This window comes from Triticum aestivum, chromosome 7A (assembly GCF_018294505.1).
Source record: "Triticum aestivum cultivar Chinese Spring chromosome 7A, IWGSC CS RefSeq v2.1, whole genome shotgun sequence".
Classification (NCBI taxonomy): domain Eukaryota; kingdom Viridiplantae; phylum Streptophyta; class Magnoliopsida; order Poales; family Poaceae; genus Triticum; species Triticum aestivum.
The window spans coordinates 734,323,725-734,339,951 of NC_057812.1; the positions used below are offsets into that span (position 1 = coordinate 734,323,725).

Sequence of the window (16,227 nt, forward strand, 5' to 3'; positions counted from 1 at the left end):
TATAATACTCCCCATTACAACTAGTCTTAAGCACGTGTTTATGAACACAGAATCTCACAAATAACCCGGGATTGATCATACGTATATTGTTCGATCGATCACTCACAATAGATACTTGCTACTTTCCATGAGATCATGTCTAGAACAAATGGAGTAGCGTTTTGCAGCACAGATTAAATTATAGAAGATGACCACTTGAGCTCAAATGTTCATATCTTGCCCCTCACGATCCTCTCAGCTCTTGTCGGCTTCTGCCGGAAATGGTGCCTATTTCATAGGAACTCGATGGTCCATTCAGATAGCATCACAAAGCGAAGGAAAATTTAAAGTGTGTTTTCCCTGTGGAGGAAATCAACTAATCGTGGGATAAGCCAAAGTGTTTTGATTCATTAAGGCACTATGTCGATATCTTTAAATAGGGAATAAGATAGGATAGAGATATTCCTAATGAGAAAAGATAGGATAGAGATGGTTAAATATGCATCCATACTTTTAAACACAATACAAACGCATATGCTTATACATACACCCATACACTCATTCTAACTAGAAGAACGCCCGTGCGTTGCAACGGGACCACATTAATTTTAAAAAATATTACATTTAATATTCTCATACATATTAAGTGACATTGATGACCTTTTTTACCATCAAATTCTCACACACACACCCTCTCCCTCCCTCTTCCTCACTCTCTCTCCCCCTCTCCCTCACTCGGCAGGTGGGACGAAAATAAACCCGGAACGGAGACTACCAACTGAGACATTAGAAGTAGAGATCATTTAGTTGATAAAAATAAATAGAAAACGGTGTTAAAAAGGAGAAACATATTAGAATACATTGAAAACCCAAAAGGACGATGTAAAAGGGGATTCGCCCTGCCCCCTGGGCCTTGCCACCGAACCGCTCAGCGGTCCAGTCCCCGCACGGTCGTCTTCTCCTGTTTCCTGAGCCGCGTCGCTACAGAGCCGGGCTCCCGCCTGACCACCTCACTGGCATCGAAGGGGAATGGATAAGGGTGACGCCCTTCCTTCCCAGCCCCCATGGCCTCACTCCTCCCAAATCCACTTCTCCTCCTCACTCACTCGATCCCGTCAATCTGGACGAAGTCAGACGCCACGGCCACCATGACCGACCCCGTCCACATGGCCACTGCCCTCCCTGCGGGCTAGGAGCTTGTCGAGGAGCTCCGAACGCCTTCGCTAGATTGTCTGCGCCAACGAGATCAAGTCCAGCACCCCCGCATCGACGTCGCTGCCGTCTTCCTCAACCTTGGGCCACCGCGACATTGCCGTTCGATCCGCGCTGCCCCGATCTCCCATGTCTTCCCCTAGGGCGCCATTGACACCGCCATGATCTCCTCTTGCCTTTCCCCTGTTTCCCCTCTCGTTTGCTCTCGTTAGGTATTTCGCCGTGGCCGAGAACCGCCGTCCGCCATGGCCATTGCAGGGCTAGCCACCGAGCTCCTCGGATTGACCCCGTGGCACATGCCCGCTCCTATGCACGCCCATGCCCGAGCCTGCCGCTCTTCTTCCGCGCCCGCGGGGCCACTCCCTCTTCATGCCCACGCCCGTGCTACACCGCGTCGGTCATGCCCGCCGCTGCCTTCGCGCTCGCCGCGGCCACCGCACCACTGTGTCCCGCGCGACACACACCCTGGCTGCGCGCCACACTCTCGCTGGCTGCGCTCGCCCCGTGAGCTGCCGCCTATCCCTTCGGTCGCCCCGCTGTCGCGCCCCTGCCTCGCGCCGCCTCCAGTCATTCCCATCTTCTGCCGGTCGCCCCCTCAGCCACGCCGACCGCATCTCTGCCCTCCACCGCCGGCCGCTCGCCTCGCCTGCTGCGTGTTGCTTCCTACTGCTATGCGCTGCTCTACCGCTGGTACGCTGTTGCGCCATGCCCTCGACACCGCCGTGGACAAATGTGGCGGAGGGATTGTTAATGGAGTACGAGAAGGAGGTGGCGGAGAAGGTGTGCAGAGGCAGGAGGTCTGGGGCGGTGTCACCTGGCTGTGGTGGAGGTGTTTATGCGAGAAGGAGCCGGAGTGGAAGGAGAGGTCACAATTGGAAAGAATCGCAAAAAAAATCATAACCCGGAGATCTCAGTTCAAAAAAATGCTAATATCGATGGAGGGGTGATTTCCTTCAATAGGTAGAAAACATAGGAAATATTGGTTGTTATCAAGGAAAGGTAAAAAATTAGGAAAGTTAGGATTTTTGAACTGATTTCTATGCAAATGGCGTTTTATTTTTTGGCAACGTGATATCAGCACCTGCCCGTTTGTGACGTGTGTGATTAGGAAGTTTGCAAATGTTAAGAAACTATTTATTGGGAGGAAAGTTGTGACGTGTCTGTTATTTGTTTCCTAAAAAGATTTTCACTAATAAGAGAAATCAATTGATTTAGATAAGTTAGGAAAGTTAGATTAAAATGTATTATTTGTTTTTTGAAAATCTGTTATTTCTTTCCTAAGACAAATTGAACTAATAAAAGGAATCGATTGATTTGCATAATTTAAGGAAGTTAGATTAAAATGTATTATTTGTTTTCTAAAAATTTGTTATTTATTTCCTAAGACAAATTGAACCAATAAAAGGAATCGATTGATTTGCATAATTTAAGGAAGTTAGATTAAAATGTATTATTTGTTTCCTAAAAATCTGTTATTTGTTTCCTAAGACAAATTGAACCAATAAAAGAAATCGATTGATTTGCATAATTTAAGGAAGTTAGATCCGTGATTTGTTATACGTTAGGAAAGTTCTGGTTGTAATAAAGACTGGAGAGAAAAATAAACCGATGAACCAGGGTAGGAGGGGGTGGTGGAAGGAGAGACAAAAAAAACCAGCGAAAATAAACTGCGGACCAGGGTGGAAAGGGGTGATGGGAGGAGAGACGAAAAAAACCAGCGAAAATAAACCACGAAGATGATTCACCAACTCGTCCATTAGGAGTAGAGATGAGCGCACACATGCACAACCTACCCCTATTAGCATCTCCGAGAGTCTGTTTCGACACGTCATCTTGAGATTAACAAAGTCGACATTGACGCCTTCGTAGTCGAAGGGAACATCTCCTATTGAACACACATCGCCGGAAGGCTTGGAATAGGGATGAAAATGGAGTGGAAAGTTTCCGCTTTCCGGAGGAAAAATGGAAACAGAGAGGAAATATGAAAACGGAAACGGAAATTTGCAAAACGAAAATGGAAATGGAATTATTTATGCTGAAATGGAAACAAAAACGGAATGGTGTTTTCCGGTGGAACACACGTGGAAATGGGACTTTCCATTTCCATCAATATGGAGTTTTCGTATTTACTATAGGCCCATGGCTGCTTTGTAGCCCAACTACCAAACAACACACAATAACACAATAAGTAAAATGAGCAGAATATATCATTTGAGTAAAACTGTTTACTATCACAAACATACTCAACTAGACCATATACGTAATTGTCATGTACTACTATGATACTATCCTATGTTACCAACACAACCATATTATTTTGTAGCCATGTTAACAATTTCATCAATTTGTTTTTTTGTTTGTACTTCTCTATGGTTCAAGGGGTCTTAAGTTACAATCAACACATAATTTTGTTTCTGTATCCGCTCTGTATTCACTCCGTGTTTGTTTTCGATAGTATTCGTTTCCGGGGTTTCTGTATTCATTTTCGTTTCTGCAAAAAAAAAGAAAACAAATATGGTAGCACCTAGTTCCGTCCGTTTCCGCGCTGTTTTCACCAGGAAAACGCGAGCACCAATGTAAGACGGGGATTTAATTTGATGTTCGATGGGCAGGGGATAGCACTGTCCTCCTAGCCATCCAACCACAGTTTGGTTCGCATTTGCATTCCATTAGACAATTGCTCATGCGTTACAACAAAGGTATAAATATTTAGTATGTCAGCACATTTACCTGCTGATATTAACATGATTGTCGAAAATAATATGACTTTATTTGTAAGTTCTTATTAGCTTACAATAACTGGTGAGACACTTGAGGCAGTTTTCAAGAAAACTCGTGAAAAAAGCAGGAGATGAAAAAAAATCCAAATAGGAGGAGGAAAGGAGGAACATACGTAAAATTGACGAATGAGGAGCGGTCAACATAACGTTATGTAAGTTTCAAATAGTAGAGAGATTCCAACTCCTTTTCTACTATCCCTATGTAGGACCTATTTGATTCAAATGATTTTGAAAGCATTTTCTTAGGGATTTTGGAGGAGGCTCGCCATGGGCCCTGTTAGGATTACCCACTACTGGAAGGGTCATAAGAGGTACATTCAGGACCATATGTAGGCCCCAAAACATCATACGACAAGACCCCTGGGTTATCAATCCACTCAAGCGCCAACCAAGCTTCTCTCCACTCAAACACACCTAGTCCACTCGAGCGCTTAGCAATGACTCGGAGAAAGGAAGATGGGCGGCCAACGCGGACTCTGAAGCGTCCAGAGGCGCATATCTTCATGTGTTACTAGTATTCAATGCTTTGGTTACCACGTGTAACGCCTGTAATGCTCTCAATCAATCAAACCCCCTTGTAACGTAGCTGACCCAAGGAGCGGCACAATTTATATAAGCTGCCCCGTAGCACAGGAGCAGGGGTTTGCGTCCATTGAAATCCCTTAGATACAAGAGAAGAACATAGCATCCGGGCTCGAGACGTAGAGTTATTACCTTCTTCGCGAAGGGTCTGAACTCGTAAAATCCGTGTGTCACGCTTGCGTCGTAGGTAGATCCACCCTTTGTTCGTACCCCTAGTGCTCATTGTCAGAGTAATTCCGACGACAATCCCCTGGTGTACCTCCACCTATGATCGTTCGGAGGAGGTAAACCATGCATCCAAACCCAACTTGTGTGTGCTTTTTAAGAGTGTCTTTCGCTCGCTTCGGTTTTGTTGTCATTTTATTTTTTTGCGGGTAGTGTTTGTAGTGGTTGCTTGGTGGTCTAAAGACAATTGCATAACTTTTGTCACATTTGATGAATTGATGTTCTTTGCAATGCCAAATCAAAAAAAAAAAACTGACAATTTAATCAAGATATAATAGCAAAGCTCACAAGTTTTTCTATTGGAGTATAGCAAAGCACAAGCTAAAAGAAGAAACTAACTTAAGCAAATCTCATCTTAACCAGTTATGGTTGGTCCCTAGTTACACGTTTGTTACTAGTTCAGCCACTCACTAGCTACAGTGTCGCTGGATTCTACTGTAGTGTTTGTTTTCCATGTATGTAGTACTACTAGTAAACTTACCACGCGTGCAGGAAGAAACATCCAAAAGTAGAATCGACCGTACCGGCGCCCGCCACTACCACTTGGGCCCGGCGTTACCTGTCAGCGGGCCCGTTGCTCCTTCCACTATCGTGACAACATCCTCTATCTATCCACAAGTGGCTAGCTATAAAATGGCACGCGCTCGCACCGCACGCACGGCCAGGTCCACAGTCAAAGCAGAGCTGAGCGCCTCGACAGAGAATGCAGAGCCACACCACACGCGCTCCGGCGAGCCTGCTGCACCGCAGCACGGCTGCCGCAGGCAGCTCTGGCAGGCCTTCTCCGTCGCCTTCGTGGCTGCCGCCGCCTCGGCCCGAGCAGCAGACGGCACTGGTGGTGACCGTGGACTCGGACATGGTGGTGATCCTGGCGTCGCTGCTGTGCGTCCTCCTCTGCGTCCTCGGCCTGGCCCTCCTCTCCCGGCGCGCTTGCCGCCGCCGACCCTCCGACCACTATCCTCCTCCCCCCAAGGGCCTCAAGAGGAAGGCCATCGACGCGCTCCCCACCGTCTCCTTCTTCGCCGCGGCCGCTTTGTCGTCGTCGCTGGAGTGCGCGATATGCCTGGCGGAGTTCGCCGACGGGGAGGCCGTGCGCGTGCTCCCGGGATGCGGCCACGGCTTCCACGCCGCCTGCGTCGACGCCTGGCTCCGGACACGCGCCACATGCCCATCCTGCCGGGCCGCCATCGTTGCCACACCCATGCAGATGCAGGTACAGCCAGCTGCGGCGGCGCCCACCGTGGTAGTCGTTGTGGCAGGGAGTAGCAGGTGCGGGAGATGTGGCGAGGTGACGGCGCCGGCCGGTGCACGCGCTACCGATGCCGCGTTCTTGGCTTAGTCAGGTTTGTAGGTACTGTTCTTGTGCTTCATTTTACCCCGACTCTGCTTTTTATGAGGTAGCTGTTGTTTGCAGCTCCTCTGTAAAGCAAAACTTGTGGTGTCTAAGATTTCAGTTTGACTCTAATGCTAGCTACCGTGGCATTTGCTCCTAATAAAATGACTAGTCCAAGTCTCCTTTGAATGATCGATCGATCACTTCACAAGTTTCGTATGCACCAATACGTAAAAAAAATGATTAATTATTGAGCATCACCATCGAGTGAGAGGGCAGGGCGGAATAGTCTATTGTCGATTTCAGTTCGTTTTTGGTGCTCTGTTCTCTGGCCAAATGGAGCCAATCAAGCTTTAATTAGTCTCCATCAGCATCGATTTGCCGTTCATTGCAAAACAGGATGATAGCTGCTTCACGGATGGAGATCCAAAGACAAAAGTAAAAGGACAAACTCATCATTGTCCTTGTGTTGTTTTTCCTTCTTCGAAAGGGTAGTTTTTGTTGCTTGTTGTTCAAGCTTTAAATGTTGACATGGGTGCCATGTATAGCTGGCAGGATTCAGACGATTGTGACGGAGCGAGTCAGCCTCATGGTTATTGAAAATTTTCTTACTGAGAGCTACATAGGCTTGCGCTAGTGGATGTAGATTGAAAGACGAAATTCGTCCTTCACAACACGATTCACACGTCGCCTCCGCTTGGGCGACTCGGGAGGCGACCCAGCCCTAGCCGTCGTCGAGGCCATCAACCTCTTCCTCCCCTCTCTCCATCGCCCCGGGGGTACGCCGCTGGGCTAAGCCCGGAGGGCAACGACGGTGGTGGGGCTATCCCTCCCTCTCGCGGCATGGGGTAGTGCAAGGCCCCTTGGCGTGGAGGAGCGGTCGGCTAGGTCATGGCAGCACGACGGACGGCAATGGTTGCAGTCGGCTTTGTGCGGCAGCATACTCTGCTCGGACGGCGGCCCTACGATCGACGGCGGCGGCTAGCCGGGTGACTTCATATGGGTGGCGTTGGCGTGGAGGCCTGGTGGTGGGGCCGGGTACATGCGGGGTATGGTCTTAGGTCAAATCTAATCTAGCCGGTGCGGCTTGCTCGCTGCACGGTGGTGGAGATTGATGGTTGCAATTGATGAGAGGTGTCAACTATTCTTGGTATGTATCATCCGAGCAAAAATTGACCATTGTTCGACAACAACAGTTTTGCACTATCTGTAATGAACTTTGCTAACACTTCCGAGTGAGCTATTTTTCTTTGGTAACCTGCAATCTCAGATGTTCTCAGTTTTTTGGCTTCATAAATCTAGCTTGAACTAAAAAATAAACTAGTTCTATTAATTTTCTTGCTAAAAATAAACTACTTTTATAGTAAAAAAAAGTAGTTTTATTAAATCAAATAGTTCAACTACTAATTAAGCACTTACTATAAAAAAAGTAGTACTTACTAAAAATAAACTACTTCTATATATAGTAAAATAAAGTAGTTTTATTAAATCAACTAGTTCAACTACTAAGCACTTACTATAAATAAAATAAAGTAGTACTTACTAAAAATAAACTACTTCTATATATAGTAAAATAAAGTAGTTTTATTAATTAATCAACTAGTTCAACTAAAAATAAACTAACCTTAAATGCACTAATAGTAGAATTAATAACCTAAAATGCACTAAATCAACTAACCTTAAATGTAACTTTTGCAACACAATTTTTTCCTCTCCTCTTTCTAACCATAAAATTTGAACAAAAATAAAACTATACAGCCTAAAAATGCTATGAACAAAAAAAACTATGAACACATATACATACATCCATCCATATACATGCATATCCATTCATCCATCCATACATACAAAAAACAGGGGCGGCGGCGGCAGCCGCGGCAGTGCACGGATCGGGATGGGAAGGGGCTCACTGGGGCTCGAGGCACATACTGAACAAAGACAACTAATAACTTGAACATCACATTATTTAGGACAATTCAACATTACTACTAGTTCGCAAACACAAATACCACACTAGTAATAGTTCACCAACATATAACATAACATCACAAGTTCATCAACCTAATGAAACGGCTACAAGAGCACTAACAAACACAAGCACTAATGCCTTCCGCGCGTGTTCCTGGTGCCACGCCTGCAGGCAATCTTCTTCTTCCTGGGTGGACGAGCCTCCTCTTCCTGCACTTCCTCCTCCGCCTCCGCCTCCGCCTCCGCCTCATGATCCAAGCTAGCCATCCGCGAGGTCCCTACGACCACCCGGCGTCTGGACTGCCTAGGCTTGAACACATATGGGGACCGAAGCTGAGCGTCCGCCAAAGTCATGTCATCATCAAGCTCATCGCCCTATCACACAATCAAACAATATGGTGAAGACCGGCGTCGTAATCAAGTGAGAATCACATCTAAAGGATTAGTCATACCTCTTGGGTGACCGCACCCTCATCATCCTGATAAGCATATGAGGAACTCACATCGTCCCTCTGATGGTGAGATGAGGGGTCTGATGGTGTACCAGTCGTAGAGGCAGATGGTTCATCAAATTCGGGATCGCGGCAACCGAGAAGATTCGATAACCGCCTTAACTTCTTGGCCTGACGCTGTAACATGAACAAGTGTATACGATATCAGACTCCACAACATAGACTGGCTCTCATAGTGAATGCGATATGTACCTTGAGAAATGCTCGTAGTGAACCATCATCATTGCCTTTTCCAACCGGTGTTTCCTCCAAAATAGACTGGCTCTCATCAGCTGCTTTTTTGATCTCGGTGCGCTGCGGGTGATCGGATTGTCTTGGGAGAAGGAATATCCTTCGTTGACCGTGAGACCTTGTGATGGGCTAAGTTGGGACACCCCTGCAGGGTTATGAACTTTTGAAAGTCGTGCCCGCGCATGGGCAGATGGGAATTTGCTAATGTTAGGTTGTAGAAAACCTGAAACTTGATGGAGTCCGGGAAGTGAACACGGTGTTGGAGTAATGCTTGACGTAGGTTGTTCTAGGATCACTTCTTGATCATAGTTTCTCGTACGTGCTTTGCCTTCTCTTCTCTCTCTCATTTGCATATGTTAGCCACCAAATATGCTAGTCGCTTGCTGCAGCTCCACCTCATACGTTTTACCCTACCTATAAGTTTAAATAGTCTTGATCGCGAGGGTGTGAGTTTGCTGAGTCCCCGTGACTCACAGATTCTTCAAAAACCATCTTGCAGGTGCCGTTGAACCGTGCAGGTGACGCAACCCAGCTCAAGGAGGAGCTCGATGAAGATCTCGTTCATTATGTTGTTCCGTTTCCAGTTGATCAGTAGTGGAGCCCAGTTGGGGTCGATCGGGGATCTGTGTAGCATTTGGGGTAGTCTTCTTTTATTTTGGTTCCGTAGTCGGACCCTGATTGTATCTAGATGATGTAATGCTTTATTCATGTATTGTGTGAAGTGGCGATTGTAAGCCAACTATGTATCTCTTTCCCTTATGTATTACATGGGTTGTGTGAAGATTACCTCATATTATTATCCAATGATGTGTTGCCATCCTATGATGTCTGGGTAGATTTTCGTTGTCCTATCAGTGGTTGATGAATTGCTATGATTGATTTAATTTGCTTGTGGTTATGTTGCTGTCCTTTGGTGCCCATCATATGATTGCGCGCGTGGATCACACCCTAGGGTTAGTTGTATGTTGATAGGACTATGTATTGGAGGGCAAGAGTGACAGAAGCTTCAACCTAGCACAGAAATTGATGCATACGGGATTGAAGGGGGACCAATTTATCTTAATGCTATGATTGGGTTTTACCTTAATGAACATTAGTAGTTGTGGATGCTTGCTAATAGTTCAATTCCATCCGCGATCAAGTCCAGGTGGGAGACATAGAGATATGCAACTAATATATCCATCTGTCATGTTTGAATAATAATTATCATGTTGTAAATATTTGTAGAAACTATGGACACCCCCCGAGACGAAGCACAAGAAGTGTTGTTGGGGGACATAATCGCACAAGGAAGTGATGTCGTCTGCTCGTTGTTTCTCAACGACACCGATGGTCTGGAAGGACAGGGTGAAGAAGCAACTGGCTATGATTATGATGGCTCCGGTGACCCAATGCTGGTGCAAGAAGGAGGCCGTGAGGACGGCTCCGGTGACCCAATGACGGTGCAAGAAGGAGACCGTGATGACGGCTCCAGTGACCGAACCGAGTCCGGCCAGGTATATATATTAGTTAAGCCTGTGCTGACTAGCTAATTGATGCATTCATTGTTTTGGTATGTACACATATTAATTAACTCTCGTCTTTCTTCTTTTTTCTAGCCCTCCGGGTCGAGCACAACTTCGGTAAAGAGACGAGGCCCGAAGAAAAAGTTGCGCTCGGATGAAAGGTTTGAGATCATAGCAATCGCGCGCGACGGCCAACCGATTGAACCCATCCGGACAAAGGACGCATTTGTTGCTCAGTGCGGGGTTCTGGTTAGGGACAAGATCCCGATCAGCATCTAGCAATGGTTAAAGCCGACTAAAGAACCCTAAGGTGTCTTACGTCAATGATATGCAGAAAAATGATCTATTTAGAGGGGGGAGCTACTGTGCTATTTGCTCAAACATACCTAGGTTGCTCACACGAAGATTTCCTAGTTCTCCTCGTCCCACGCTCCACCGCTGCCGCCGGGGGCGCCGGATGCGGCGCCGCCAGGCCTCTCAACGCTGAGCATGCTCCCGAGGTTGGGGAACAGTGTGCTCCCCCTCATGCTCCCGGCGCCGCCGTCTTCGGGGAGGCGCTCGTGCACACTCCCGAGGAGCGCCACCACGGGGTCCCTCATGGAGTCGAACATGCTCCCCTGCCTCCCCGTGCCACCGAGCCCCAGCGCGCTCCCCAGCATGCTGCCCCTCCCGCCGGCGACGGGCTGCACCACCCACGACAGCCCCTGCTCGGGCCCGTACAACGTCACCGTGTCCCTCTGCTCCTGGTCACCGTCGGCCGGGCGGACGACGTACTCCTCGATCTCCGTCTCGCCGGTGCTCCCCAGCCCCTCCACCAGCAGTGCCATCTCGCCGGACACGTCCTCCCTGCCCCTTAGCTTCTCCAACACCACCCTCGCCTTCTTCATCCTCCCCTTGCTCACCAGCCAGCGCGGCGACTCCGGCAGGTAGAACACCGTCAGCGCGAGGTAGATCAGAGAGGGCCCGGCTAGCACGCCCAGCATGGTTCGCCAGCTCGGGCCCGGATGGAGCGTCATGGTGAAGATCATGCAGTAGGCCATGAACATGCCGGCAGAACAACCGAGAGAGTGCTACTACCCTACATGAGAGCATGTTAAATGGAAAAAACTCAAATCCCTAACAAGAACTTTTTTTGAAAGATCCATAAAATCCAGATCGGGATAGGGGACTAACACGAACACATCCTTCACGCGAGCACCGCCACTCGATGGAGATGGTTGGTACCCCATGCCACTCCACGCATCATCATATTCCTCCTTCACGCGAGCACCGCCGCTCGGCAGCCTCCACATCTACCGGCTCGGCTCCCTCGGCGGCCGCTGTGCCCCACGCCGACATGAGCGCCCATCCAAAGGGAAATAAAGAAGTAGACAACAAAACAAAGAGCGATGTTAATATAACCACATCATTCAATTCACATGTCAAGATACAATAGGAAGTCTTTCCACCAAGGGGCTTGATACATACAATTAAACTCAGGAAAATAATTTTCACCACTTATAGATAATAAGTAGCTGTAAGGGGGCACGTAGACAACCGCATACCAGTATACATGCAAATAACTTCCAAAATAAACGTATGCCACAGGAAAAGTAAACTCCAACATATTACCAAAGAGACAATAGAAGTTCTGAACCAAAAAATCTAAGAAATGCTCAATTCAGTTTACTTAATAGTTACAAAATTAATTATTCTCGGTCAGGTGGTTCTGGTATACTTAAGAAAACACTTGTAGACTTCAAGTACAGATAAATACTCAAGCTACATGGAACTATAGTCAACAACATAGTTCTATAATAACAAGTGATTCCAATTAAACACAAGTGCTCAGAACCACGGAACTGGAGCTTTATAAAATCATCATGCTACTAATTATCTTAGACACCAATTAAACTCATATGCGGACCATGGTCAACTATGGGTTTATACACTCGTCAGAAATATTGGCCAAAACATAACAGCATTAATACAGTCAACACATACCTCAAGTACTGAAGGACTGAGGCACTGATCATCTGTTTGACTAGTTTTCACTTCTGCATACGCTATTTTTTTAAAGTGATCGAGCAGGAGTGCAGCATCGTCGAGCAGCGGCGGCGGCGATAGCCAGACCACCTTGAGCACCACGGTCCGGAAGCCAAGAGCATGAGCAGACCAAAATCAGAATGGATTAACCAGGAAACCCTAGACAAATCCCTAAAAAACAACAAAGCCCTTGATGAGCACAAACACATCACAAAGGGAAAGACAAACAAGGGAGCAAATAATCACCTCAGCCATCTTAGAAGCCCACTCGGTGTGCTCCCTCTCCGGCCGACCCGCAAGACAGCCCCAACGCCACGCCACCGTCCCAACCGTGAAACAGCCAGAGAAGCAAGGAAGATGGTAAGAAACAAGCGAAATAAAAGGTAGTGGGCTCCAATATAAACATTAACCAGCCTAAAGACGCTGTTATTAGAAACATGACACCGTGGTTTCTGCTGGTTTATCAAGAAATTAAAACAAGCCATTGAACCGACAACTTGCTTACTCTTAACCAGATGAAATCAAGGACCAACAACAAACAATAGAAGTCAAGAACAACTTATATGCAATAAAGGTATGAGAGAGAAGAAATATTCACATAAGACGGCTATAAACACTGGAGCATAAATAAGCAACACCTTTAAATACAAATAAAAAGGGTTCAGGATTCAATGCATAGTGGGCTCAGATTTGCCTTTCCTCGATCATATAATCTACCCCCGCCATCTCTTGTCACCAGATTAATCTGTTTATACAGTGGAGCTGCCCTGGTTATCACTCAACAAGAATGACCATCCAAGGACAGAACAATAATTATCACATGATCAAAAAGGATTCTAGAGACAAGAGGGAGGACCCAACTTGATACCCACAGGTGCCTTGATTTCTCAAAGGCACACTTATTTCAGCCACAACGAATCATCATCGCCCTAGCAAGGATGGCTTCCGACCGGTGGGGCACGTGCGAATAAAAAGGGTTCAGGGTTCAATGCATATGGGCTCAGATTTGCCTTTCCTCGATCATATAATCTACCCCCATCATTTCTTATCACCATATCAATCTGTTTATACAGTGGAGCATATGATTTTTTCTTTCGGAGTATATAGGAACTATCAAACATATCATATAAGTGCAATCATCTTTGATAATATAAGAGAGCATACAAATCACAGAGCTTGTTTAAGATATTTTGTCACATCAAGTAGTTTAGATAAGAAAAGCCTAACCCAGAATTACAAATAATTGGAGCGAGTGATAGATTTATTATTCTTATAATTTGGTAGTAACTATACATAAATAATTCATTTTCCAACAGTAAAAAATATGCGATGCATTATTTACACATGTGATTAGCATGAAACTGAGCAATTGTATCAAAAAAGGCACCAGCCTATGCAACCTGCAGAAACCAATACAATGGAGGAAAGGCTACAAGTATAGAAATCCTTTTTGAAATCTCACAGTTACATAACCTAACCATAATATACTTAACATATATGTATTAGCAATGCACAGATACATCGAGTGGGGTACCATCGCCAGAAACTACACGTGTTAACTCCTTACTTCAGCAGTCATTTTTGTTCCAGCATAATTGACAGGAAATACAGAAGCGCTGGCATACTTCCCTTAGAAGGAGAGATCAAAGACTCTCAAGCAAATGTGGGGGTTGGCATGCTAATCGAAACGCAGGTGCTTTGTGATCAACAGTTCTTTCACATTGTACAGAGATTGGGACTCGAAAATACCTGTGGCCGGGCATAATGCAAGCATGAATTTTGTACCTGAGGGTCCATTGATGCAATCACTCTCTTCTTCTCCTTGGATACCCATTCCTTGATGTCTGGCCGCTGCTTCCACGACACAGGCTCCCTTCAGGATTAAAAAATGACATCATATGAACCCACTGTCTCCCCAATACTATAGCCACTACTATTTAATGGGGAAATTAAAAGGCAGGGATGTGGATCTGCTATACCTGGGGGCGTGCAGAGGCAGCAGAGGCTGAGCTCCTCCTTGCGCATGTGCCGGATCTCCTCATCCAAGGCAGACGACAGTGAGCTCACCAATCAAACCCTAGGTCAGGGCCAGGGGAGGTGGAGGCGAGGCGTGCCAGCCGGGATCTCGATCCAACTCCGGCTGGCCAGCCCTGTCGTCGCCGGCAAGACCATCCCACCCCAGCGCGCCTACCTCCTCCTATCCTCCCTCCACATCTTCTCTTCTGCAGGAATGCACTTCCTGACCTTGGGCTCCAGGCTCTCGAGCACGTTGATGTGCCGGACCGCCAATCCTTGCAGCGTATTCTGCATAACCACGACACTGAATTAGCACAACCCCGCCATGAAAACAACCCAAGGCATCCCAAATGAACGAGCATCATCTGCGCAGAACACCAGATCTCAAATAAGATGCACCAACATGTTCAGTTCTTGCTGCCCACTACTTCTGGTGACTAAATCAGAATAATGCCTAAACAACATATCACATTTTTTCCGTGTAAATATACAGATGTATGCTAACTTCTGACAAAGCTCAGAGCTTTCTACTCGTCATCACTTGCAGACAAACTATAATGAATACAAAGGAACAATTTAACAACTGACGTATTGAGCCAACCAAATAGATTCAAGAATATGTGCCCAGGTACTTAGTCCAAGCCTGATTTTGTTTCCAAAACCTCCTTTAGTATACGTATAGAATCCACAGGAAACCTCACCTTAATCGACTGCATGAGGTTGTCCTTGTCCTCGAACCTGAGATCTGCATCAAAGCCACCAGAGAAACCAATGAGACAAAAAACACCCTGAGTTCTTTCCCATCAGAAGAGTCTAGTATTTATTACAATAGATTGATCAACAAATCATTATAGGCACCAATTAACAACCATTGCCTTCAGAGGAAGAGGTATAGGAATATAATTTTGTGAGATATCAGACTTGAATTATAAACTAAAGTACTGCGATGAGGGCTTTTGTGCATATAAAAAAACAAGATATCTCTATATTTTCTAGACGCTCCAAATGTCCCAATCATACTTGTATATATATGTACCACACTCAGTAGTAACATGTAAGTTACGCAGTCAATTCGATCACAAGTTTAGAACTACTTGGCAGAGTAAATAAATATGGGAAGGGCACCAATGTGACACACAAGCATGTTTAGTAAACGGAGCCATATCACACCCTTCCGAACAACCATTAACGGTTAATTACAATTGAGAACTAAATCAACGAATGATTAGCTCTGTTCAATACAACAAGGCTAGGCTACCAGCATGAGCAAATCATAGTTATAGTACCAAGCCGGCGCCAGATCTATAAATTACCTTAACTAATACAACAACCAGGCAAACTATGAGATTGTATGAGACACCACACATTTTGCAATTTCCTAAATCAAATCAAAGAAAAGCAACTTATTCAGCAAGTACCAAACAGACCTCCACAACTACCATCTACCTCCGGATCAATATTTTCATAGATTGCCTCGTAGTACTTTGGCGCCTCCTAAAGAAAAGTATCATATTTAGCAATTAGCATGAAGACAAAGTTATCAAGCTGGAACTCACCATGTATATAATTTGACTGTCATGCACAGACTATTTTCAAACTCAGCCAGCAAAAACAACTTGAACCCCTGTTTTATTATACACAAGAGTAATCAGACATCTAGTCATGTCAAACTTGGCACGGAAATAACAAATATATGCCGAGAAAATAGATGTGGTTATATATTGTACTTAATTAAATCTATCACTTGCTAGTCACAAACAGTGAAAGTCATATGAATATCTTCACATGGTATATTTTTGCTGAGCTTCTCAGGGATGAGCATGCATCTTAGAATTAATTAATGTGTAGTGTTAAGTTCC

General features: G+C 45.8%; 1 protein-coding gene across 1 annotated transcript; it reads left to right on the top strand.

The window, feature by feature from the left end:
* Positions 1 to 5,357: 5,357 nt before the first annotated feature.
* LOC123147241 (probable E3 ubiquitin-protein ligase ATL44) lies at positions 5,358 to 6,693 on the top strand. Its single transcript, XM_044566489.1, has one exon. The coding sequence runs from the start codon at positions 5,482 to 5,484 to the stop codon at positions 6,115 to 6,117; it is 636 nt and encodes a 211-aa protein (XP_044422424.1). The 5' UTR covers positions 5,358 to 5,481; the 3' UTR covers positions 6,118 to 6,693.
* Positions 6,694 to 16,227: the final 9,534 nt, after the last annotated feature.

What these genes read in the sequence shown, in the direction of transcription:
- LOC123147241 (XM_044566489.1), top strand. Translation starts at nt 5,482, where the DNA reads ATGCAGAGCCACACCACACGCGCTCCGGCGAGCCTGCTGCACCGCAGC.